Source organism: Triplophysa rosa, linkage group LG6, assembly GCF_024868665.1.
Source record: "Triplophysa rosa linkage group LG6, Trosa_1v2, whole genome shotgun sequence".
Lineage (NCBI taxonomy): Eukaryota > Metazoa > Chordata > Actinopteri > Cypriniformes > Nemacheilidae > Triplophysa > Triplophysa rosa.
In genome coordinates, this window is record NC_079895.1 from 4217262 (window position 1) to 4245078 (window position 27817).

The 27817-nt window shown below is 39.4% G+C and overlaps 2 protein-coding genes across 2 annotated transcripts in view; one reads left to right on the plus strand and one right to left on the minus strand.

Moving 5' to 3' along the window:
• The window catches only part of cerkl (ceramide kinase-like), a 51402-nt gene extending 47282 nt beyond the window's left edge, over nt 1-4120 (plus strand). Inside the window, exons 11-13 of the mRNA XM_057336655.1 lie at nt 702-798; nt 2149-2333; nt 3417-4120. Coding sequence (XP_057192638.1) covers nt 702-798; nt 2149-2333; nt 3417-3498 — 364 coding nt within the window. The 3' untranslated portion in view covers nt 3499-4120. The remainder of the gene's footprint in view (nt 1-701; nt 799-2148; nt 2334-3416) is intronic.
• A 121-nt stretch (nt 4121-4241) lies between these two features.
• On the minus strand, nt 4242-24529 carry itga4 (integrin alpha 4). Its single transcript, XM_057336648.1, has 28 exons — nt 24186-24529; nt 23904-24016; nt 22728-22825; nt 22133-22262; nt 21965-22032; nt 21755-21884; nt 20439-20524; nt 19451-19513; nt 19229-19366; nt 18123-18231; nt 16980-17074; nt 16534-16624; nt 15682-15727; nt 15001-15155; nt 12783-12937; nt 9713-9862; nt 9530-9606; nt 8025-8172; nt 7839-7937; nt 7671-7747; nt 7370-7459; nt 7193-7280; nt 6994-7101; nt 6685-6810; nt 6486-6611; nt 6296-6394; nt 6081-6200; nt 4242-5652 (listed from the first exon to the last, which is right to left on the minus strand). The coding sequence occupies exons 1-28, from the start codon at nt 24380-24382 to the stop codon at nt 5566-5568; spliced, it is 3069 nt and encodes a 1022-aa protein (XP_057192631.1). The 5' UTR covers nt 24383-24529; the 3' UTR covers nt 4242-5565.
• Nucleotides 24530-27817: the final 3288 nt, after the last annotated feature.

Consider the following 27817-nt stretch of genomic DNA (forward strand, 5'->3'; position numbering starts at 1 on the left):
TAAGGAGTCTCCTGACTTTCCTGGCTCGTTTCGTGCGTGGAGATGGGCAAAGCAAGCCGGTCTAATGCAGAACACTGGAAATAGTGGTTGGATCAGACTCTTAAGGTCAAAGCCACCTAACTGGACCAATCAGCACCTAATAACTCTGATTAAAGGGAGTGGCCGGGTAGATTTAAGGGTCGAGCATCTGTGCACGGGTCTATGAGTGCTCAACAACCCCCCTCTTTCCTCCCGTATTTTCAGAAAGCCAAACTAAGCTTGGCTTGACGTGTAAAATTGTTGTTTTTCCTAATATCTATTGATGCAAAAATGACATTTCGTCTTTATGTTAACTGGTCATTCAACGTGAAATAATAGCTTTTTTTACTTCGTCTGAGTTCAGTGCAGATTCCATATGGTCCTCCTATTTATACCTCACATCTTGCATTTACATTGTCACCTTAGATATAGTACAGTCGGTGTGAAGTGCATCCATTTATAGACCTGTGGCAAGACAGAAGGAAGGAGTTTAATGAAATAAACAATCCTCAGGTAGCCTATGTTGAACCGTCTACGTGACAAACAGCTGGTCATAATGTTTGGCGTGCGAACACAACGTTATCTCTATACATGACATCATGTAAGCCACAGCTTTTAATAACATATGTTGCACACCTACTGTAAGCACAATTAATGCGAGTCATCTTTCCCGTCCACCACAGGCTGAATAATGGCAGCATGGCGCTGATAACGGTCGGCGATACCTCCAGGTCAGAGTTCATCAAGCACCTGAAAAGATACAGCAGCACAAACAATCAGGTGAGGTCACCTGTAAAGAAGACACGTCAACCCAACAAGCACGGGAAATCCAGCCCACGCAAATGGAGTTAGCAACCTCCACGGCTTAAGCAGAATTAGCATACTGTCAAGTCAAACTAGTCGCTGATTGTCAGCTTTCTACAAAACACTTTTTAGGCTAATACGGATTAGCCCGTTTTAGAGCCGGTCTCTTCTTTTTCCTAAGCAATCCAATCTAGATCTGTTTGTTAACCCACATTCTATAAAAAGTCTGTGTAGGTTGAGGCGTTGACATGATGCTCTCATCTCACGTCATTATGGCATAGAGCAAAACTTTATAGATATCATGGTTTCGGTGGTGTTACTGAGCCATTATTGTGCGATTTAACTGAGCTTCACTTTATGTACGGGGAGATGGGAAAATAAGGAAGAAAGTCAAGTATATTGCATTTATAGGTGAATATCAGTAAAAATATTTTTTTACTGGGTCATAATCAAGTAAAAAAAAGGAAAGATAAAAGACATTTTTTGTTTGGAAGGAAATGTGACGTTATTTTTTATAACATGTCAGAATTTAATAGGATAATATTAATTCATGTTTAAAAAAACTGAAAAATAAGAAACTATCTTAAATATCTATGTCATCATTTACCTTCATGTCATTCAAAACCTGACTCTTTCTGCAACGCAAAAGATATTTAGTTGTTGTTTTTGTGTCTATACAACAGAAGTCAGTAGGGGCCAACGTTGTTTAGTCACCAGTCTTCATAATGTCTTTTTCGTGTTCTACAGAAGACAGAAAGTAGCCTACTACAGGTTCAGAATGACATGAAGGTAAATGACGAAACAGTGCAAACATTTCTAAATGGTATTAAAATAGCATTTATAAAACATTCTTTATATTTTGCATATAGAAAATAATAAAACTATTTCACTTTGATTTTAGGAGTCAGACAAAAAATAAATACTGTATATACAATTTACATTTATTAGCTAAAAATATCTGAAAAGTTTTTTAAACAAAAGGGAACAGTGTGATATGTTGACAGCAACCGTCTAAATGAGAATCTATGAAAATAAAATGAATTTATGATGGGTTGAAAGCCCATTACTGGTGTGGCTCTGTGGTCAGGTTTACATGTGAGGTCACAAACACACATACTGAGGACTGATGTCAGCCAGTCAGCAGTAGTTATCCTGTTGTTCCTTAGTGCCCCCTTGTGGAGCTACAATGAACTACAGCCTCAAATGTTTAAACTGTAGTCAAAGCAAAAGCCACAGGGTTGCATTACAAACTCTCATAGGCTGGAAAAAAGGATATATTTGTAAAGAATGGTTAAATGTGTTAAATGTTTTTTTATCCTTCTACAGTTTAGTTTCTCCTTCATCGAGACCCACACCGTGAGAGCCGTGAGGTTGCGCTCTCAGGGAAGCTGGGCCGAAGACATCTCAGAGGAACGTGATTCTAAAACAACACCCATCATCTCCTCAGAGGGAACGTATCCCTGGAACATTGATGGAGATCTCTTAGAGGTCCCATCTGAGATACTGATCAGGTGAGACGCTCATAAATAAGTCAATAAACGTGACAAATTTAATTCATTAAAACAATAAAGCGTGACAGATGCGTTACATTGATTTTACTGTGTGCCAATCTTAACGGAATACCTCATCAGTTCAAAAGTCGTTATTTCTCACATTTGATCTTATCTCACATTATTTGGCCTACTCTCATGTCTTCAGAATCGTCACACAGATCGAATCACTACAATGGCCAAAAGCATTATGTTTGAAGTTTTTTACTTTTTGGTACTGGATTGTCAAATCCACTATATAAATTGTCAATGTGTACTAAAATCTACTAAAAGCAATTTCATGTATTTAAGTAAAGTCAGTAGCCTAGTCAAGATAGCCACTGGTCCAGAAGCACTTCCAGTTTCAGTTTCTATTTATTATTTGTTTCAATCTTACACATATAATTACATCTTAAAGATATTTGTTTAACATTCTAGATTGGTTAGATGGTTTCATTGGATGCACGTGCCTGGCCCGAAGTTAACTTCCAGTCTGTGTTTGGTTTTAATATAGGCTATAACTATTTATTTTATATTTAATTTGTATTAATATTCATTTGTATTAATATTTTATTGTATATTAACCATATTAAATTCAATTAAAACTACTCAACAGTTATTGATTCTTTGCGGAGACTACCGGAAGTTAAGTTTGGGCCACATAACGTTTGTTGATGTTGTTGCCGATGAAACCATTTATAAATGTTCTTTCGGTTATATTTTGTTTAACGTGTGTAGTAAAACAGTGAGTTCTTCTTGACCAGCGTTAACCCAGCGTTCATTATGTCATCCGAAGTGGTCTATAGCCACTGTGTGCTTTGACATTGAACTTCAATTCAGATGAATCGCGCATCAGAGGTCCTGTTTGTTTTCAGGCACTACAAACATGACATGGGCGGTGCGTAAAAACAAATCGCACATTTCTCTTCAAAAAGCTCCAGAATAAGTGACAGAAAGATAAACAGATGAGTGCGAGACTCTAAGACAGAGGAAGGAAAATGTGTGTGTATATCAGATAAATCTTCACAATGTTTAAATGTACTGACAGCACTGTTTATTTTCCAGGGTTCACCCGCATCTACTCGCACTCTTTGGAGGAGACCTAGAGGAGGCTGAGGAGGCACCGGTTAAATGCAGCTGTATCTGAACACACACACACAACAATAAACAAGAGATTATGCTAGGTGGTAGCAACAAGCAAATTGAATGTAGAAATAGCCAAAGCAAAGCTTTAACTTGTAGAAAACATTTAATAAAAGCAAAACATATACAGTACACAGTACATTCCAGTGCATAAGAATTTAAATTAAACCAAAGTACATTTTTAAAAAGCAAATCAGCGCCGCAAGAAATAAATCAAATAAAAACATGAACTTATGAAAAATCGCGATTATTAAAAAAGCAGTGTGCTTTTTGTTTACTAGTCCCTGAACAATAAAGTGGAGACTTTACAAACAACCCATATGATGCCGTTTGTCAAATTAAAATAGAGGATTTGGGAGAATAGCGTAAGCCTTCAGTCCTACTGGATCAGCTGTGCTTATGATCCTTACAGTCTCAATGACATAGAAATGTCCTTAAGCTCACCCCTTATGATCAGGCCCAGATGGAATCCGAGTTTTTATTTTACATTCTTACATTTGATTTAACATTTATGACATTTCGCTCCATTTGTGGCGGAAATATTGGGGATATACGCAGTTTTTAAAATGATATTTTTTCAACTATTTTATTTGTTACTTGAATTGTTAATAAATAGATTGCTTTTATTTTCTGGAAATATTTCTACTTTATTTCTGTACAGCTTTCAACCCTTAATAATGCACCACGAATCTGCTTATGATTATGACTGTGATGGGGTAGTAAACATGTCAATTAAACAGCTGGTTCCTGTTTTAGATGAATTAAGCCTGACTATCCAACACTGATTCAAAAGATTACATTCATATTTCGGGCACATTTACAATTTTAACTTGAATCAAATTAAGGTACATCATGAATGACCTTGTAAGGAGCGGGTCATATAGAATTGCGTGTGTGTGTGTGTGTTGGGGGTTCTCTGTCATACAAATGAAGACACACACGCACACACACTTAAATGGCTGGAAGCCAGACACATGTCAATCTCATCAACTCTTCCGCAGCACAGTACAGACACAGAACAGCAGCCGCCTTTGCTCCGTTTCCATGGCAGCCAGCCAAAGCACGCTCTGCACACTCACTTCTCCATCTGGCGTCTCCCTGCAAACTTCTAAGTACTGAACTCAGCCACGAGAGTTTGGGTGGAGCGAGGTGAGAGAGAGAATTTTTGTCAATTCCTCTTTTACGCGGCGAACCCATACCGCATTGAAGCGAAGGTGCGAAAACCCCGATCGCAGAGATGTTCTGCTTCACAAAGAGCAGAGCCGAGCAGAGCAGACACGGCGAGTGCCAGAAAATTTGGTGTCGGCTCGGTGGAAGACATTCTAACTGAAGAGAGTCTTTCGGCAGAAATATGCAAACATAAAGCAAGAAAAGCTACAGCAGTGCAATTTCTCCTTTACAGCAGGCCAACAGCCAATATGTTCAGTGATCGTAGTCAAAACAGTGAGGAAACACTCGGGCTCCGTTCCAAAATCAAACGAGGTGCATTGCTGTCTAGTGCCTACATAGGCAACATCCTGTGTGACACCAAACCTCACGAGTGACCCATCTGGAACACTGGCATATAGGCAGAATGTCATATCAATATATAATGTATATATTTCTAGATACAAGGGCGTGGGAGACTCGGAGTCTAAAACATAGCATGCGCATATTTGGGGAAAATAGATGGATTTAAAAAAATGTATTTTTAATATTTGGTAACATTTGTTTTCATTTCAGGCTTTTGGGGTCGGCACAAAAAGGCTCTCTCTTTTCATCACACTGTGCTCTAAAACGCTGCCTGCATACTTGTAGGCAGTTCAGTAGGTTTTGAAACAAAGCCTTAATGTGGTGTAGTACATTCTGATGTCCTTTTCTCTCCTGGCCGCTTCCCAGAGCATTTCAGTGTGTACATGTAATATGTTCAATACTCCGTAACCGACAGCTAAAGTGCACTGGACTCCTGTAGGATTCTTCTTAGAGTTCGCTTCAAGATGTTTTTGGCCATTAAGGTTATCATAGGTCCAGCTGTTGGTGTGAACGGAGCAGCAGTCCGACGTGGTTTGTTCCTTCAATTGTAAATCCCATTTTAAGACATGCTCTCGTGCTTGGGTACATAGTCCCAACTGTCCCGTTTGAACTTTTCCATCTTCATCTTCCGCTCAAAGAATCCAAGCTAGTAAAATTGAAGGAACATATTAGTGTTAAAAAAGTACATCTCTCACTTCTTTCCAGCATATACGTATATACGATAGGGGAACCTTATCATTGGATAAAAATATAGTAGATACGCCAATGTGTGCAAGATAATTCATCATTTATTATTAATCATATTTTATTTTTGTTGTATATCTGGTATAATTGCTTATGTTGGCTTTTAATGACACACACTAGCATATAGATGTATTTAAAGCTAAAAAAATAAATGATGATTTTATAAAGGAGATTTTTTTTAGTTTCTTGAATTCGCTTTGCTGTATTTTTTTGCCATATCTACCTATCTGCAAATAATTGTTTTGCTATTTTTGTCTAGTTTCCAAGAATGACAATGTGAGGTTTAATCCTACAAGATGTGGATGTAAACTGTGAGCATGTGGCACGTACCTTCCAGAGCAGAATGACAAGCATGGCTAAAATAATAAGCCCGACAACCAGACTGGAAACAATCAGAAAAATGCTCACAGTTGACGAAGGCTTCTGGTTGTAAAGAGCCTCTAAAACTACCTGTAAAATTGCAAATATTCAAATGTAAAAAAAACAAAATAAAAGCAACTTATAGGGTGCAATTGACAGGTTGACACTGTGACTCATTTACTTACTCCAGCAGAAATATCATCCTTTAAAAGAATGGTGTTGACATCCCTCACCGGTGAAATAAAGTCAATCATGCTATGGATCGTCATTACCGAATGCCTGCCCTACAGGAAATAAACATAATTTCTTACATTTTTCCAGATGGTTTTATCCAAAGCGACTTTTTTATCAGTATGTACGCGTTCCTGTACTCACTGGACTGAGCTGGAGGACTCTGGGGTTCAGCTCGACCTCCATAGTGATGGTGACCTCCTTTCCGACCTCCAGATCCCCAAAGTGACACTCCACCGCTCTACAGGTCTTATCTTCAGATCCACAGAACTATAGAAAGAAAGCATGATGACTTTTAATGGACGCCTTCACACAACATTTACAAGACCACATGATAATTTACCATTGTGCGTTTGCTTTTTGGTGAGAAGAAGAAGACCAGCTCCTTTATAAAAGAAGCCGTGGGGACGTCACAGTCACCAATGACCTGAACTGTATCGTTCCTTAAGAAGCAACGACCGAGAGTTGTCTGCAAGACAAAAAAAATATATATATGATGATGCAAATGTATTGGATAAATTTAGGTAGATAACCTTCCATTCAAATATAATTTGTCATTAGGTCATGCAAGTAAATAATCACAAAATTGTCCTTCAAAATATATACAAGCCTATAACTATGTTAGTGTAAGCAAGGACACATGTTGTCCTACCTGTAAATCCGCAATCCTGATTAATTGGTATTTGTACGGCAGAAGCATTAGAGGCGTGGCGATCTCAACTTTTGCATCGAGAGCTTTGCTTGGACCCATATTCATCACCTGTAAGTTAATAGACATTATAATGAAACATGTTAAACGATTAATTAACGCTTAATGACATCGTCGTCTGTCTGATGAAGTGCTACGCTACCTTGTACGTATAATTGAACTTATCAGAATAGCAGTCGACCGGCACAGACTCTTGGTCTCCAATTACAAATGAAGTTGGAGAGACGAACCTGCAGAAAAAGCAAAGGAAATATAAACAAGAGAGTCTTTAGTCGTCGATCTATAGAATCACTGTTTCATAAGAAGACGCGTGACTCACCCGTGTACATTGACATCAACGGCGTATCTTAAGGGCAATGTGAGAATGACCACGTTGTCATGCAGAAGATCGGGGTTTTCAAAACTCTCGCTGAAAAACACGCAATGAATTTTTTTCTTGTTTCTCACAGCAACACACATCACAAAGAGCCTTAAACGGATGAGCAATTGTCAACCTTTAACACACAGAAAGATCATGTTCTTCACAAATGTTTACATTTGGCTCTTGATCGTTCCATTCGCGTAAACCATCATTTGTACAACATTCCTTGAGTCCGAGATCGCTGGATCTCTTACGGTACCTTGTCGCATTAATACTGATGCCGAGGTCTCCTGCGCTGCTGTTCTGCATCATGTCCAGTAGAAAAGTGATGTTGAGCTGGAGAGACAAAAAAAGAAGACATGTTTATATTCCAACAAGACGTGACGACAAACAGGAATTCATTCACCTCAATAGACGCGATGTTCACCTTTGTGAAAGGGGGGATATATAAATTTCCAACGCTGCAGTCCAAACCGACGGCCACTTTATTTTCCTCAGCGATTTCACAGCTCACGTATTTATCTTCCTGAAATAAGATAAACATTCAATGACTTCAAAGTGAAGAGAACATGCGAATGAACAGTTACCGTGGTGAAGTGAATGCTGGCATTACTTCGAGCGCTTTGATGAAATGCAGGTTGCTGGGAAACCTCAGGTGAAGTTTGGGAAGAAACGCATCGTCTCCGGTGTTGATCAGTGTTGTATTTAACATGAGACTCTTTCCATTACCCAGAGCAAAATAACGCATGTTCCTGTAAGACCTGTTTTTAGAAAACGCTGTGTTATTTGAAAGATACAACAAGGATAAAAATCTCTTTCTCTTATGAAGATGTTCTGCAGTGTAAAATGTGCTTTCCAGCCACAGTTTCTCTTTTTGTATTTTGCATGCTGTGAGGTTTCAGACCTGATGTTTCTCATCTAAAGGCACCAGGTGTGCATCTGGGAGAGTGACAGGACACACTCTCTCTCTCACACACACCCCTGCTTATGAATAATCAGATCATGTATTATCACCAATGGGTGAGAGGGGTCCATAAATTAGTTTGCATACGGCTGCAAACATGATCCAAAATGCTAATGTGTGCAGACACGCGCACACACACACTTTTGCCTCAGCTGGGTGAGTCCAAGAAATGTGATGCATAAATTATATTGATATCGAGCTTTGGCTATTGTGCACGATGGTTAAATGGGGATAGACGGTAATCTAAAAAGCTCTTCAGACATCACTGACACCCTAAATATTGTGCACTTGAACGAGTAAAGCAAATAAAACCAGAACTCTTATACATTAATATATGCATATCATGCCACTCTTCGTTGTTAATACATTCACAGTCCTAATTTCTAGTTAATATTACACGGACAGTAAGCTAAAGTTAAATCCAAGGTTTCGTTTACATCACTGATCATTCAACAATACTATGCTTAAAAACAAATCATGACAAAAACCTATATTCTACGTTTCTATTTATTTATTCTATATAAATCAGTATATTCATTTATTTATTAAACATATAACTTTATTTATTATTCTAGCTATTTAATACATTTATAAAACAATCATTTATTATTCTATTTATTTATTCTATATAAATGAATATATTTATTTATTTAATCTATATCTTTATTATTCTAACTACATTATATAATGCATAAATAAACCAACAATTTATTATTCTATTTATTTATTTTATATAAATCAATACGTTAATTTATTTATTAAATCTATATCTTTATTATTCTAGCTATTTAATACATTTATAAAACAATCATTTATTATTCTATGTATTTATTCTATATAAATCAATATATTTATTTAATTATTTATCTATAAATGTATTATATCAATTTATTCATTGTATATAAATTAATTAATTATTCATTTTGTTTGTTAAATCTATATACTTGTTTATTATTTTGTCTATTTATTTATTCCATATAAATCTATATACTGTATATATTTATTTATTCTACATGTTTTCTCTTTGTATAATTTCACTAGAAATCAGTCAATGTTAACAGTTTACATACATGTGATATCTCCATGAAATATATTTTTTATATTAGGGTTGAAAAATGAATGTACATTTCAGAAATCGATCAATGATAACTTACTGTGGTAAAACCAAATGAGCGGACACCTGAAGGTTGACTGAGCAGTTTTCCCAGGCACAATATCTGGCAAACATGGTCTGCAGGAAAATGCAAAGATTTCAAACTAGGATTTCAAACGTCACTTCTATTTAGTACAAATATGCGTCCGGAACTATAACACGAAGATGCAAAAGTAAAACTCACCTGGTTTTTCACAACATTTGACATTTCTTTCTGCTGTAGAATGGGTTTGAGAGCCGATAAGCCCCTGGGGTCCTGCTGCAGCACACTGTGCCCTCCAAGGTCATATTTCACCTGGAAATTGATGGGCGTGAAGATATCGCGAACGTCTTTCTGCGTATCAGAAAAATACATCATGACACAAGACGTCTACATGTTTGGAAGGAAATGAGTCATTCTTGCTTGTTTTGGTTGTCAGGTTGTTGCTATGTGGTTGTTTTGAGTGCTTTAATGTAAGAGTTGCTAAGGAGATCTGAGTGGTTGCTTTCAGGTCCAACCACGATATTATGGTCCCTAAGGTTTGGTTTCAATTAAAAGTCTGTGGGACTTTTTACCAATCGCATAAAGTAATTGCATGAAATGACCAAGTTGGAGTTGCAAAAGCTGTTTATCTTATTTTGTCCTGGCTTTGTCCAGCTAATGAATGCAGGTAAGGTTTGCCATGTCAGTTGTGATGGTGGTCTATAATTGGGGGCTCAGCGATCGGGGAGATGGGCGGTGGGCTCTCATGGGTCTGAATTTAGCTGCAGGGGTGACGTGTGACCGGGTTTTGGAAGGCGGTGTAAATGAGCTGGATTCCAGCCACAACAACTGCCTCAGAGACGCTCATTTCTGCAGCAAATGCTAAAGTCAAAGCTGTGAACTCGTGTCCTCTGCTCAGGATGCGGTCACAGAATTCGGCCGTGCACAACTGTGCTCAAACATCTACAGTATATGATATCTCTGAAAATTTGCCTGTGGGGGAGGAACCTGTGAAAGATGTCCTTCATCAGTAAATTGTTGAATGGCGAGCGACAATCAGCCCGCTATATAAAAATGAAACAGGGTGTTTTTCAACATCTTAAAAAAGTCTGGGTAAAAATAATGCCATGGCTTCCTTTTCAGAGTTAAAACAACAACACTTTTTAAACTACAACACATCTTAAAAACATCCAGTTAAGCTCACAACCTGCTGCACAGACCAGAGGCCAGTTGCATAAACTGCTTAGACTAGTCTTAAAAGTTAGTCATCCAATTTTTTTCTTCAAAACTGGTCATAACTTCTTTAAATCAGTCACATATAAAGGTAGACTGGTCTAATTAAAATCTAAAAAGTAAGACTCCTTACTAACTAACTAATTGCTAGTCAGTGAGAGTAGTTGTTAAGACACAGTCTTAACCTAGCGGCTATGTTTATGCAACTGGCCCCTGCTCTTTAATGAGTTCAACTTCCTGTTTCAACAGGAAATACAACAACACAAGCTAAAAAAAACTGCACCCGTCAAAACATTTTACAGGGCATTTAAAGCTGCAATGTTTATGTCGCAATCTCGGATTGAAACATTAAATTGCAGATTTATAATAAAAAACTAATATAAATCATATAAAACTGACATTTCATGCAAAATAAATTAAATAATTATAGTAGGTCTGTGTTCATTTATTGGTCTATATAATATAACAATTTAATTGATTTTTAATTTGTAATAATATTTTAGTTTCGATTAATTGTAATAAAATAATCTACTTAAAAGGGACTCTCTGTTGTTATTGAATCTTTACGGAGGTCTCTGTTTGTTTATGCTGTTGCTGCTAAAACCGCCTATAAGTTTATTACAGTAAATCATGGCAAGGTAAGACAGTTTTAAACAGTGATTTTTTATACTTGCTCAATTAAGAATTTTGCTTATTTTTAACCAAAATAATATATGAATCGCAGCTTTAAAGAAAGCAACACAGATGCATTGTGGGTAAGCCCAGGAACATTGCTTACACAGGCTGCTGTCTGAGAACAAGGCGAACAAGCTGTTCTGTCAGCGTCCTAAAACAAGCCGCAAGATGTCCACCACATCTGTTTCATGTTCCATTCATTACTCCTATTATACATTAATTATGCTCTAAAAATACCTCAAATCTAGCAGCTTTTGTCTGGGATCGACTCAGACAGATAATCACACTTGTTTACGGCCACCGTCTCCATGAGCGGCCATTAATAACAGGGCGGCCATACACGGGCCTCCATTAATTACTGTGTAAAACACGAGCTGGTCCAGATAGCCCCGATTACAAGAACCGACACGTGAAGAGGGGTCCAGTGGGGCTCAAGCAAACACCTGGAACAACTCGCAGAGCTATCCGTCCTCACTTTATCAACTGTCTACCTCCAGTCTTCACCCACCCATGCCACCGTCATCCCTCGTACTCTCGCCTGCCAGCAGCGACAACCTGCGACCGAGTCCAACAAGCTAGCGCAAGACCCTCTTTATCATCCGGGCCTCCTGTGTGGAGTCACGACGCAAACCTGGAGAAAGCTTAGGCCACCTGAGCATTTCAGAGAAGCTGATTAACTCGAGCGAGAGGACCAGAATGACGTGGGTGAGAAACAGCTGTGAAGTTCACGGGATTCAGACTGAGTCAGCTTTTTCAAACACACAACGTAGGGCGATCAAAGACAAAGTGGCGGCTCACTGCTGGCCGGAGCTTCATTCAGACACCACACAGTGGAAAAGTGCATTTTGATAGAGTGTTTTTATATTCTGTATCTGTATTTTATGTGTAAGGTCTGGCATAATAAACATTCTTTTATTAATAAGATGCATTACTTTTGAATGCGCTTAATGGGATAGTTGACCAAATTTATAATTATTTTATTATTTATTCACCCTCATGTCATTTCAAACCTCTATGACTCTCTTTCTTCTGCAGAACACAAGAGAAGATATTTTGAAGAATGTTGGTAACCAAACAACATTGGACTCCATTGCCTTCTATTATGTGGACAAAAAAACCACTGAGACCTTTCACAAAATATCTTCTTTTGTGTTTTATGCAGGTTTTTAACAATATGAATCTGTCTGGCCGTCTGTTTGTTTAAAACTTGAAATGAACTGAATAATTTGTATTTTTAAGAGAACTGTAACTTTAATTTATTTGCTGACAAACACTTTTAAAACACTGTCATGTTTATCTATAATAAAAAACGGAAACGTTACATTAAAAAGCACTTGGAAATGACTCCCGGGCACTTTTCAAAACAAATATAAAAGTTTCATACCTTCATGAAGGCCTGGTGGAAGGCGCAGGTGAGCTTTTCATGTTTGACCTTCACTCTGCCTGACGTAAAATTAGACGTTCCGTTTCCTTGGAAATAAAATCGAGATGGAAAGGCCTCTTTGTGGTGAACATCTGCGGTTAGGTTGTACTTGATCTCTAAACAGAAAACAGAATGACGGTTCAGCATATAACCTGTACACCTTTATCATATACAAAGCAAATAAAAGCTCCAATCCATAATCTCTATTTGAAAGTTTAAATTTACACAGGTAGAAGTCAAATTATGTCGAACATTTCCTAAAAAAGTTGTGGGTAAATAATTATTATTATAAGTTTACCATTCTGAATTTAGTTAAAGGGATAGTTCACCCAAAAATGAAAATTCTGCCATGAAAACCTGTATACATTGACTACCATAGTAAGAAAAAATACAATGTTAGTCAAAACTGTCCCAGAACTGTTTGCTGTCCTACATTCTTCAAAATATCTTCTTTTCTGTTCAACAGAACAAAAAAGATTTTTTGCCTACTATTGTTGTCAATGGAGTCCAAGAACTGTTTGGTTACAAGCATTCTACCAAATATCTTTCTCTGTGTTCATTAGAACAAAGAAATGTATACAGCTTTGGAACAACCTGAAGGTGAGTAAATGATGACAAAATTGTCATTTTTGGGTGAACTGTCCCTTTAAGGTAAGAAGCATTTTATGTACTTGCTCAATAACAGATTTTTGCTCATTTTTAACAACAAAAAAATCATCTCATGTCTTGTACACACCCCCTTTATAGTAGTTGTAAACACTATGACCAACATTTCAGAACCACAGCAATCCCAATTTAGTTTTTGACTGGAAGAAAACGACTGACAGAACCAACCTGTATATGACAACCGAGTGATTTCTGTTTTCGATATTCCAGATAAATAAATTGTTTAAAAATGTAAGGTACTATATTTCATTCACAAAATGTTAAAAACATTCAAAATAAGAGATAATTCAGCTCTAAATTCTGCCTAAATAAGCCATATTTAAAGCCATCGTAAATAGCCAACACTAGCGCACCACGCATCAACTTGCGTTGTTATTCAGCAGCCGTAAACAACTAAACTCCGCTTGGTATTGTGCCAAAACAAACACTTGTTTAGGACACGTGGCGTTCTGTATTATCACATCTACCTGTTTACTGATTCGCACAAATACATCCACAACACCAGATAGCGAAATCTCTGGATGACACGTTTTAACTTTCACACACTGTACTGACATCCACCCTGCCCGACTTCACATCAATATTAACATCAGTAGTACCCGCCATCAAGCATGGCTCTGTTGTTTACAGTGTGGTCAATGAATGTCAGCCTATCAGTAAGGGCAGCCTTGACGCACACCCTGAGCTTACTAACGGCCACAACAAAAGGGGTTTGTGGGGCAGAGATAAAGAGCACGGGTCTGGAACACAGCGAACAGCCCCTGCCCTCAGCACGTGCTGATAAGGTGACTCCACAAACTCTCGCAAACAAAGAGGCAAAAATGTTCATCCTTGAACACTGTGTACTCAACTCAAAGAACATGTGTGTCGGGCTTGATATATCCAAACCGTTAGAGGCCATCAAATCGATAGAAACGTCGATAGCATTGCAGGAAGTAGTAAAGGATGTTGCATTAGTTTGGGGGTTTCTTGCGCAAATCTCACAGTATGCAGATTTTGAGAAACTTGTAGGTCATGGGTTTTGTTGAGTACTTGGAACAGAATTAGAAACATTTTAATTTCACCTCAAAATGAAAATTCTTACATCTTTTATCCGTATGTCGTTTCACATCTGTATGACTTTCTTCAGCAGTACACCAAAGAAGATATTTTGAAGGACGTTGGGAACCCAACAACACTCACCCCCATTGACTTCCATTGTATGGCCACAAAACCACTAAAACATTCCTCAAAATATCTTCTTATATAAAAAAATATCCAAATATCTTCTTTTTTTGTATTATTATTATATTATGTCATTTGCAATATTTTACTGTTTTTGCACCTGTGAAGCACTTTGAGTTACATTTTATGTATGAAAAGTGCTATATAAATAAATGTTTATTATTGTTATTATTATTATTATTATTATTTATGAACAACATGAGGGTGAATAGACAGAATTTGTATTTTTGGGTGAACTAGCCCTTTAAGATCACTACTGTACAAGCTTGGATGAGGTTAACTGTCCTACCTATATTTCCTGGGATTTGTTTCCCTCCGACTCGAAAGCACACCTTAATATCGACACACACAGCAGGCTGGCCGCTCTCAAAGCAGTGAGCTACAGAGCGATTCACACTTTCAGGCAGTATCATCACAGCATCCACCTTCACCACGGGACGTGTCCTGAAACAACCAGAGAAACAGGATAACACGCTGTACAGCAGTACGCATACAAATGTAGAGGAGAGCGGTGCAAAAAAAGTCAATAAGCGTAATGTTGAATGAGTAGTTCAATAACACAAATGCTTGTTTTCTGCACCAGTGCTTTTGTATGTCGGCAGTAATAAAAAAAGTTCAAAAGATTTTTTTAACCTTTTTCCAAAATTTCACAGTAAATGGCTCTAGAGAAACTGATCACAATACCTATCCTAAAAATAATTTACTGTAAAATGTATGACACTCTAGCCCTGAACGTTATGTATAAAACTTCACGTAGGCTTTATCTTGAAAAGTGCGTGAAGTCAATAATGTCTGTGGGGTGTGCACATATTTACGCCAAGTTAATGTTTTGTAAATACCAAGAAAAATTGTGTACACGCATTTCAATGACCATTCTGTGTGCAAGGTTTGCCAAACCATTAGACAAGATCTTGACATCTGAATTGTGTGTGGAAATTGCTTTCAATGTGTAGAACTGAGCAGTCTTTACCTGAACACCACAGCTGAGTCCGAGAGAAAAGCTCCCACAGCAACATCTGGGTGAAACGATAAAATTCTCATGAAACACACTTAAAGTGATAGTTCACCCAAAAAGAAAAACGTTCTTTCTTCTGCAGAACACAAAAGAAGATATTTTGAAGAATGTTGTTAACTGGCCCCCATTCACTTGCATTGGTTTTGTGTCCATACAATAGAAGTGAATGGAGGCCAGTGCTGTTCGGTTACCAACTTTCTTCAAAATATCTTCTTCTGTGTTCTGCTGAAGAAAGAGAGTCATAAAGGTTTGAAATGACAAGAGAGTGAGTAAGTGAAGAGAAAATGAGTTTTTGGGTGAATCTCACATTCCTAACTCACCGTCACACTGACTTCCTAAAAACATACATACAAATCTTCCAAATGCACATAGAATCGTGTTCAAAATGAAAAAAGTACGTTAAACAGTACACATAAGACAACGTGATGTCACATGAACGCGCTTCAGAGAATTGTGTTTAACTACTAACTGAATGGTTAGTTCGCATTTTGTGCACAAAGCGTATCAGCTTTTGTCAGTTCTGTGAAAAAATAAAGTTTGTTTGTGGAATGGGAAAGTCAAGCACATTGCATTGTGGGATCGAGTATTTTAAAAACGGTGCTCCGGTTAAACGACACAATTTGGCAAATGCATCAGATCATTTTTTGCATACAGAAAATCAGCAGACTGCTAACAGGATGTTTGTGTCAGTCACCTCTTGACAGATATTCAAGAACAAGACTTCAACTGCAAATAAAGTGTGATTTCCTCTAAGAGGTTGTTTAGCACTTTGGTTATTTACAGGACTGAGAACTGAATTTGCGTTACCTGGGTAATTGTTGCCATCAATATCAACTCCTCCAGACACAGACTGACCAAACATCCTGAGGTCACTGCCTAACAGAGAGCCTGTTATTCTCTGTGGTAAAAAAAGAGCACAAAGACACCATTCAGAACACACATAAAGCCTGCAAAAAACACTTCATGCAACACAAATTAAGTTATTATTAAAAGCTCTTCCCGAACTTGATAAATTCACGCATTCTCTGATCATTTTAAATCCTGATCGCTTCCTCAGACAGCGAAAAAAGATTTCAGGAAATTACAGCAATTAGACTGGACGCTTTCCTCATTGAACTCCATTGTAGAGGCAGAGAACAAGGCAAACACAAAACAATGAGGCAGTTTGCACAGGATGGCGAACACTGCTCATGTCTGACCCCCCCAACATGATTTCATTCTTCCCCACCTATACGAGTAGCTGAAAGACGTACTTGAGAAAAACTCTGTGCTATACCAGTTCTCCTTCCATTGTAGATATATATAGCACCAAGCAAATCGTCCTCCTGAGGGGCTGCGATGGCCACATCTGAAAAACAGTCATTGTTTTATTAGCCCTGTTCCAGAACCTCGTGAGCTGCCTACCTTGAAAGCATTTTCAAGGTTGTTCCAAGAGGTTTCTAAATGCAGCTTGGACAAAGCTGGCAATCCCATCGTGCACATTGATTGACTCGCCCAAAAAAAAACGTCAGTGACATTGACACAGAAGTGTTAGTTGAAGTGAAAGGGTGTGTTTCACGCCTTTAGGAGTGGTTTTATTATGGTCCTTTATGGTAACCGTGTGAATGTTTCTTCTCTAATTCTTCTGCAAAGCCACACCATCCACTCTGTAATGTTGAGAACAACCGAGGGCATCTCCAGATTTAAGTCATATCAAAAAAACAATCTCTGGCCATGAAACCACTGCTGGTAAAATATCATCTGCGGGTTTTGTTAAGTGTAAAGCTGCGGGGTTGGACGAAAAGAGGAAGGGAAAATTTGAGGTGTACCATCAAATCTTGCTTGGGCAACAAGATAACCTTAAACAGCAACCGTGACTTTAATATGCAGCAAAACGAAGGTGCAATAGATTTAAGTGTGCTTTGCTTTTAAAATAAACTTATCATGCGTTTTAAATATTTGCGTTCGCCTTCATACGAAATACCTACATCATTATTTACCGTGGTAAAATCATTGAAATACATAAACCTAAAGGGTTTTTCCATTTGTAAGATAGGGCCAAATATACAATAAACTGTAGTTTTTTAGGGATAGTTCGCCCAAAAATAAAAATTCTGTCATGAATTACTTTCTAGTTGTTCGAAACCTGACTAAATTTAGTTGTTTAATTGGACAAAATTTTGTAAAGGTTTCTACTTTAATGTCGTCATGAAACGGATGTTGCGATGGGGTTTTCTTCCCTATGATGTTAATGTTATTGCTAATGTTTTAGATTTATGATAACGATCGTGAATTGAATTCAAAAAAGACATACTCGAATAAATAATGTATAAAAAACACTGCAATATTCCATACAACAATAAGAATTTGTCAATTTACATCGCGTGGTGTATGTAAGAGGATATGATATAATATACCTGGATATCCGTCGTCATCGATGTCTCCAAGGTTAACAATGGTTTCTCCAAATCGAGCGGCATAAGAATCGCTGCCGACTAACTCAAACTCCGCCTCTTTCAGATTAGCCTGGGGGAAGAGACGAACCAAAACCAAAATATTCGTAAGGAAAGTACCACATTTTGGTATGGCCCTGGAGGTCATAATCAAAACCAGAAAACATCTAAACGAAGGTTTAGATTCATATGCAGGTGTCATTTTATTAAATGCTTTAATTAAAGCCACAATATGGAATTTCATTGTGAAATATCCAAAAATCACTTATTTCATGCAGTTGTGTACTTACATTATCCTGAATGTTCCCAAGAATGTGCAAATCCAGAGAAATTTAAAATATTTAAAATAATGGCCCGTCCCTTGTCTCCCTTGTATTTGTCGCATATCAGTGACTTAATATCCGGTGCTCCGCACTACCCTCAGTTTCCGGTTGGAGAAACTACGGCAACACGCAAATGCGGAAGTGGTTCTACAGCATCTGTATAACCACCGTGTACCGCATATGTAGCATTACATTCCACGTTTCTTGCAAGCTAATTCATTACGATGACATGAAATAAAATTCATTCATTACCTCGTCCGTGAACATGATGGGTGATCTCCATACGCCTCTGGATGGTGAAAACGACATGTCCCATAATTCCACTCTCCTACATAAAGTCATTTAGCTTCGCTTTTTGTTGTTGTTTTGAAAGTGCGCCATCTAGCGGTCCAAATTTACATATTGTGGCTTTAAACTTCAAGACTTTTGGTCTGCTAATTAACAATGTATGAGTGAACCTGTCATATTTTACATGATAATAACAAAAAATCTACTACACCACATCCTACTCTCAGTCCCTTTTTATGCAATGTGACATAACTGTCATTGAAAATAAATATGTTTCCCCCAGATTGGCATTCTCATTACTCCACTGTACACAAAAAAACCCCATTATGTATCGTTTAAATATTAGATAAATGGGTATTTTTTTCAAAATGTAAATGATTTTTTAAGAAAAAAGGAATGTTATGGTAAAATGTTCTTTTTTTGGAAGTAAATATACAGTATATCAAGTTCACTGCTCACCTCTCCCCGGTTAATGTAAACATGTACACGTCCCTCCTCCCTCACAGAGCTGAACATAGGAGCTCCTACCAGCAGATCGGACAGGCCGTCTGCATTCAGGTCAATAGCACAAACACTAGCTCCATAATACGAGCCCAGCTGTAAACAGGAACAAACATCACCATTGTGTTCATGTGCCAGGCACATCCCATAGGAGCACTTCAAATTCCTGAACGTTCTCACCTTTTTGCCTTTGGTTTCATTAACAATTTTCAAAGTGTTGCCTTCGATCCTGAATATGTAGGCCTGGAGACAGAGAAAATAGAGTTATGGGAAATGTTAACAACATAGCATAACAATGGACTGGTGAACATCTCATCACAAATATGAACTGCGGCTCATTGATAACTCTTTCTCCAAACCGGTCCCTGTTTCTTTGGTAAAATCATCAGACATGAGCGTTTTTTTTCCACTATGCTTAAACACTGCAAGCTCACCACATCTGCAAATATAAACCTGTTTCCTCTTTCCGCGCAGATGGAAGAAAATTTCAGTTTAACTGATTTACCGTTCACAACTGCTTCAAAGCGCAAACCTTACAAGGGTCTCGTTCCTTATCCCATCTGCTACTACCCTCATTTTACACACATCTGTATATAAACAACGGGTTTGATATCACAGTCACACTTTAACTAATGTTAAAGAATGTAACCTTACTATAAAGATGCATTAGCTAACAAATAAACAATATATTTTGATTTGTTAATGGTAGTTAATACAAATACAATTGCTCATGTTAGGTCATTGAGCATTGTGGTAACAGACACATCTTTGATTTTAAATGTATTAGAAAATGTTGCAATAAAAATTCATGTTCATGTTAACTAATGTACAGTAGTTACCTATTGGAACCTCACTGTAGTGTTACCAAAATCACTAACATTCAACATTGGATATTTACAAGATCCAAATATAACTAATTCGAGTCATTATACAGAGAACATCCTAAAATGAAAGCTGAAACAAATATCCTGTCATACACTTTTGGTGATTAAATGGTAATGTACGTATGCTGTCATTTTGACGGTGGAACACAAAAAGCGAAAGCGTGTTCCTCTGAAAAAAAAAAAAACAGCAACACGGTGTTCCAACATAACTCATAAGTTCAGTGTGTTTCATTGGGGCTTATTTATGGTTTAGGTGAAGAGGAGATGAAGGTGTTAACCCTTACTTTACCAGTCTGTTCATGCTGAGGAGCTCCCCCAACTATCTCAGTGCTCTGGGGATGTAGAAAGTGTCCAGCACCAACAGCATAACCTGATGGAGAGAAAACCACAATGATGGTAAAACATCAAAACTCCTTTCTTAGTATCTACTTATGATTTTAGTGTTCTCACACTTTTGACCAACAAATGTCCATGCATTTTCCATAACCCTCGCATAACCCTTATTTTTATTACAGGACACGATCTGAAAAATTTCATTTTAAAATTGTAATACTTTTATGTGTATTTAAGATTGCATTCATTTTCACGATGTTCTCAGGCCTGGGAATCCAATTTTCAGATTTTCAGATTTTTCATGGTTTTACTTGACTGTGGGAACCATGTATCAACCTGTTAAAAGATGAGCCAAAGAAAATCACATGTCCATGAAACGATAATGTAAATTATGTGTCATTATTATGTGTGCACTTGCTGCTGTGCGGTTATATGTATATTATGTGTCACTCGTTATACTATGGTTAAACACTTTTTACTGTGTAAATGCGTACAGGAAAATGTCTATTGTAAAGCATTGTAATTCTTTGTTACTTGTAATCTACAATTCTGTCTCATATCTGTCATACTGCCATGTTGGTCGGAACTGCACCCAAGTTTTTCACCTACTGTTGCACTTGTGTATATGGTTGAGTGACAATAAAGGGATTTGATTTGATAAATAACAAAAATCAATATTTTTAAACCAAAAAGTTCATCTTGGTGATATGACAAAAATATTTCAGATCGAGCTGCAGACAGGCTGACAGGAGATGAAAACCGCAGTGAAATTGTGAAGCCTGTTATTTTAAGCAATAACTTTGATGTTTGTTCAATGTGCAACAGCGTGACCTGTCAGTCTGCTTCCTGTTCAGAATAAAAAGCATAACAACATAGTCTACTTCCTGCTGTAAGTCTTAGGGGCGATTCACATTTCGCGTCTAAAACCATGCGGAAAACACGGTATGGTAAAAAGTTGAACTATTTCCATCTCGATGCACACGCAAAAGATGCGAAATGTGAATTGCCCCTTAAAGAGCTATTGATGATTCTTTATGATGTTTGTCGTTTTGTAGAATTTTCCTTGAACTATTCCTTATTTTCTGAATATATGATTTGAAACATGAAAAAACACATACATTTCATACATTAAACATCACAAATAATATACAGTAGATCCTGGTGAGAAACATTGTAAAACATTACATTGGGCGTCTATGACTTTTTAACATGCCTCCATAGACAACACAAGTTTCACAGAGTTAAGAATACTAATTGTAGAGCTCACCTAAATAACTGCCATAAAGAACCTCGCTGTCATCATCCACATAAGCTGCCGAAATGTCGCTCGTGGTGTTATAAACAAGCACGGATCCGGTCCAGTATGAGGTGCCGGGAGCGCCCATGATCATCAGGTCCTACAAACACAACATAATATAATTAAAACCAACTGGAATAAGACAATGGGAATTCTGGAAATGAGGAAAGCTGTCAATACCTCCGTGAATTGGTTGGCTATCCCAGCTTGGCATGACCCGTAACCTTCACCAAACTTCCTTTGATGATCTACAAAGACAACAAAAGCCCAAATATCTCTCAAATGATGCTCTGTGAAACTCCCAAGTAGTTTGCTTAAATTTACACTGATAGTATTAGAAACCTGTACCTTTATAGCAGGGGATGATATGACTGGAGTGTTTCAAATCTGGGCTGAATCTAAAGCAAACGCCATGTGGAAGCTTGTTCTGGCCATCTTTTTTAGAATAGTAGACGTTCTTCCACCGATGACCACAGGCCTAAAAGTCGAATAAACATTTGCATAAGAACTCTACATATTTAAATAGGGTCTTATCAAAAACAATCATATCCTTAATTTTAAGCCCTCTTTCATTTTCAAGATTAAAAATGTTGCTGTGCCATTAAAAACTTCTGATTTGCAGCACTTTACTTCACTAATTTTAGTTTGGTCTGGGTTGACTGCCAGGTCCAATGGAGTTTGGACATGACGTCATGACGGGATTACAAAACAATCTGTGCTGAAATGTGTCACAATTATTTAAGAGATTTAACCAAATCATGTGTCGAACTAATGTTTCTAACAAAAGATCACAGAGCACCTGATTCCGATATGTTTAGTTATTCAAATGTTTAGGAATAATTATTGTTTCATCATGACTACATTTCTAAACACCAAAGGTGTCGTTGACCTTTTAATGTGAGCAGTCAAACAGTACGAAAAACTTTTCAGAGTGAACGCATACCAAAACGTAGCCTTTTGAGGGTTGCCGGGACAGACTCACACCCAGCCACTGGTTATCATTCTCTGCCAAACAATGTTTCCCACACTGCCGCACACCTCCTGAAATCAATCAGTAACATGTTATCATTGCGAGACGAATATAGTCAAAGTGCTTTTTTTATGCAAGTGTTCAAATCATTATAGAGATGCAAATGTTTCTTCTTCTTTATCAAATTTACATCTGTGACTTACACAGTCTGTAACAGAAAGAGGGGCATGCGGTGAAACTTTGAAACACATTATGGCTACAAATATCTTAGAAAGTATCAAAAACGATGCTTGAGATACTGTAAGCTGGGGTTTTCAGCATTCTTTTAAGTGGTTGCTTACTGGCCCGTAGAAAAAAAAAACATGCAGAAAGTCTCAATGATACTGTATTCTAGTCCCTAGATATGTCTCACGTGCCTTCCTCAAGGAAAGTCTATAGACCTTATATTTTTCTACCACGATAACATCCACCGGGTGAAAATTGTTGATCGCATTAAAAAGTATTAGCACACCTCTCTCAAAGTCTCCCAAACACTCACATCAGTAGCAAAAACACCAAGGAACTATGCTGATGGTTAGAGGTTTCGTTCAATACTAATAGTGAAATTTGCCTTAGCATACAACAAAATCACCACACACACCAACTTTGTGCAATTCTGAACTGTTCACACCAGGAGTTGGTGAAAAAAATATATTTATATTTAGCCCTTGCCTGATTCAGATTTTTGATGCTATATCCTATAGCTTGACCTACAAAGAAGACTATCCCTCATTTCTTGTTTAGGGCAGGGAGAATGAGCATCCTCTTCCTGACAAGAGGAAACCCTCCACAGTCTGACCGACCCCCACAGGGAATTCATTTACAGTCAGGGCTGTAGAAAGCACACACAAGCTTATTCAGAATCAAAGCTCATTCATGTGAACTCTTGATGTGTGGTGAAAAGGAACAGCTGAGAAACTTTTCATTTACTTATTCATTTTAGAGAAGTGCGTAAAACTCGATTCTTATAATAAACGTTTTAATTTTACGTTATGTAAAATATTTAACACCAAAGCTGTGAAAAAACAACAACAACACAAAGAAACCTTGTATGACGTACCATATACAGAACGACTAAACAAAAAAGAAGAGCAGAATAAAAAGACCTACCAACAGGCAGCTGCTCACATTGTGAGCTCCACATACTGCAGTTGTAGACAGCTCCGGGACTTTTGATATTAGGATAAAAGCTGGAGTTTGCCACAGGCGCTCCTGCTATCAGCCTTCACAATAAACATGCCATTAAATACAGTCTTGAGAAAACAGCCAATATGATCAAACAGTGACTCGGATAGCTCATGTTCTCCTGGATGGTTCAACAACCATGAAGTGTCGCTCACTTACCCATGACTTAGCATGTCAAAACTTTTCAAGCATGTTTAATGCACCTACCATGTGTTCTCAGCATGCTGGTGAAGCAGAACAGAGTATCCGAATAAAGATCCACTAGGTCCATTGAAAATTAAAGGATGCTCCACATCCAGATTGTAACAGTCGCACAGAATCAACAGGTACCACGAAAAAATCCCAGAGGTGCATCTCCATTTCAAATCTCTCTTTAGATGTAAGAAAGCCATAGCACCACACATACAAAAATACAGAAGAATCCAAAACAAAAGTGCAAATAGTTCCGATGAAGTTTTCGCAATGTCTCAGGAAGCTCTCATTGTAGTTGTGAGCTTGAGATGTGCGCTCGCCTGTTGCGCTCCCCGCATCTCATCTACTCCGGCGCGCCTCGTGACGTTACCGCGCGCTCAGTGAAGGGAAGCCTTTGAACTGGGAGAGGGTTCACTGCGTGGGTGTGGCCGCGCTGGGTGCTGGACGGAGGACGCGCCGCAGGGGCGTGACCGTGCTGAGAGTGCCGGACAGCGCGCACTTTCTACGAGGAAACTACTCTGGCATCAACTGTTTATGGTCTGAGAAGACCGCACAGCCACATTTAATTTGTTAAACGCTTACCGCATGTTTCCGTTTGAAAATGAACTGGACAAACGCGACTGCCGCCATTACTGCGTTAACTAAGAACTACCGTAACGTAACGCTTCCACGAAATACACGAAAAATTGTTTTAGGGGAACCCTCTGCTAAAACATGAAAAAATGTAGTGAACTTGTTAAATGAAAATTCTGTCTTCATTTATTACTATTAATTTATAACCAAACAGTTCTTGGCCACCATTGACTACCATATTAGGAAAAATTGCTACATAATTTTTTTGTTCTGATGAACAATAAGATATTTTGAAGAATGTAGGAAAGCAAACAGTTCTGGGGCACTTTTGATAACCATTGTAATTTTTCCTACAATGATAGTCAATGGTGGCCAAGAATTGTTTGGTTACGAGCATTCTTCCAAATATCTGTGTATATATTTCAGCAGTACAAAGTAATTTATACAAATTTGGAACAACTCGAGGGTGTGTCATGAAAAGTGTGCAGAAGAACCCAATTGCAGGCAGCGGGGAATGAGGTTAACAAAAACAAGACTTTATTTACAAGAAACACAAAACAAAAACCCACGATGGGGGAAAACACAATACAACAAGATAATGACAGGACGACTACTAACTAACACTAAACTGAAAATAAACAACACTAGATAAACCAAACTAAACACTTACTAAGACTGACAGGACACTCCAAACGGACCACGAGCACGGGAGACACAGGAAATCACAGGATACAATAAACAAGGAACGCCACCAAAGACACCATATACAATGCACGAGCACAGGACAAAGAAACAAGAGGGTCTTTAAAGGAAAGACAAACAAGGGATAACGACATGGGGCAGGTGTGGTTAATCAAACACTCAGGGAAGGATAACGAGGAAACGAGATGGCGGGAACAGAGACGAGACACTGGAGAGAACGTATATTATTGTCAAAAGGACAACAATATGTTTCTCTCCACACATAACCAAAGGCCTTGTCATGACTCTGCTACAGGACCAAGAAAAACATGACTAAATGAAGCAGAGCCATGACAGAAGCCCCCCCTTTAATGAGCACCTCCAGGTGCTCACCAAGGGGTAGACGGACGAGACAAGACAGACTGGGAGACAGACAGGACAAGGCAAAACAAAGAAAACAAAATCAAGGGCAGACATGACAAGACAACAACAGGATTTGGGTGGGACAATAAAAACAACAAACAAGGGAGGGGGGGAGGGGCCAAACAAGGGCCCATAGGGGGCAGTCCATGGGGGTGGGGAGAAGTCCCAGTCCCCGGCTGCGCTCGAGGGCGCGGAGTCCTGGGGGACTTAGGGGGAGTCCTGGAGGGGACAGGATTTGGCCCTGGCAGTTTCCCAGGGGCCGGCTGGACAGGGCTTGACGCCGGCTGGAAGGCCGGCTGGACAGGACTTGACGCCGGCTGGAAGGCCGGCTGGACAGGGCCCGACGCCGGCTGGAAGGCCGGCTGGACAGGGCTCGATGCCGGCTGGCAGGCCGGCTGGACAGGGCTCGACGCCGGCTGGATCGCCGGACTGGACGCCGGCTGGATCGCCGGACTGGACGCCGGCTGGATCGCCGGCTGGGACGCCGGCTGGATCGCCGGCTGGATCGCCGGCTGGGACGCCGGCTGGGACGCCGGCTGGACCGGGCTGGACGCCGGCTACACCGGGCTGGACGCCGGCTGCACCGGGCTGGACACAGGACTGGACACAAGACTGGACAACGGGCTGGACACAAGACTGGACACAGGACTGGACACAAGACTGGACACAGGACTGGACACAAGACTGGACACCGGCTGGATCACCGGACGGGACGCCGGCTGCACCGGACGGGACGCCGGCTGGATCACCGGCTGGGATGCCGGCTGCACCGGACTTGGTGCCGACTGCAACGGCTTGGACGCTGCTCCTCGATGCTTCTCCCTCCTTCTCCGCACCACTAGGTCCGTAGCCAACTTTGGCTGAACCGTGGGGACCGGAGGGAGTTTTGCGTCGGAGGAGACCGCAGACGTCGTCCCCGAATCTCTCCTCCCCCACTCACCACGGGCGCCGCAAGGAGAACCGAGAGACGTGGAGCTCGAGCCAGAGGGTACAGAGTCCCCCAAGGTAACTGCAGCCAGGACGAGATCTTCCGGTACACTCAACCGCGGAGCGGAAGTTCCAACTGGAACCTCACCCCCGGGAGCGTCCCGGTTGACCACGTACCTGACCATATCCGCAAACCCTAGGGGACCCAGAAGCCTCTTCTCTGACGGCGTGAGGTGCCGAGTGAGGCAACAGTCAAAAATCACTTTTAACTCTGCCTCACTGAACTCGGTTTCCTCAGCCACCGCCAAGAATGCTCTGGCGAACTCCCGGTTCCCGTAACTCCCCAGCCGGCACCATGTGTTGTCCAGCCGGCCTTCGTGCCGGCACCATGTCTTTGTTTGGACTTTTTTTTTCCTATTTATCACGTTTTTGGTCGTGTTTTGTATAATGTTTTTTTGTCACAGTCTGTCTAGTCTTGTTTGTTCCTTGAGGAGCATCAGGATGCTGCTCCTTAAGGAGGGACTTCTGTCATGGTTCTGCCCCACCTTGTCTTGCTTCTCTTGACCTAGTGGCAGAACCATGATAGAACCTCTTGTTTTATGTGGAGAGTGACGTTTTGTCCCTGATGGTCTTCCACTCTCCGGTGTGGCGTCTCTGTTCCCGCCCTTTCGTCTCGTTATTGTTTGTTAATTAGTCCATGTCCTGTCCAGCCGGGGCTCGTGCATTCTGTCATGAAAAGTGTGCAGAAGAACCCAATTGCAGGCAGCGGGGAATGAGGTTAACAAAAACAAGACTTCATTTACAAGAAACACAAAACAAAAACCCACGATGGGGGAAAACACAATACAACAAGATAATGACAGGACGACTACTAACTAACACTAAACTGAAAATAAACAACACTAGATAAACCAAACTAAACACTTACTAAGACTGACAGGACACTCCAAACGGACCACGAGCAAGGGAGACACATGAAACCACAGGATACAATAAACAAGGAACGCCACCAAAGACACCATATACACTCACCTAAAGGATTA

What these genes read in the sequence shown, in the direction of transcription:
- itga4 (XM_057336648.1), bottom strand. Translation starts at nt 24,382, where the DNA reads ATGTGTGGTGCTATGGCTTTCTTACATCTAAAGAGAGATTTGAAATGG. An exon ending in ATGAAACCAAAGGCAAAAAG is followed by an intron (nt 19,367 to 19,450) that starts GTGAGAACGTTC and finishes TCCTGTTTACAG; the next exon opens with CTGGGCTCGTATTATGGAGC. An exon ending in TTGTCATTCTGCTCTGGAAG is followed by an intron (nt 5,653 to 6,080) that starts GTACGTGCCACA and finishes CAATTTTACTAG; the next exon opens with CTTGGATTCTTTGAGCGGAA.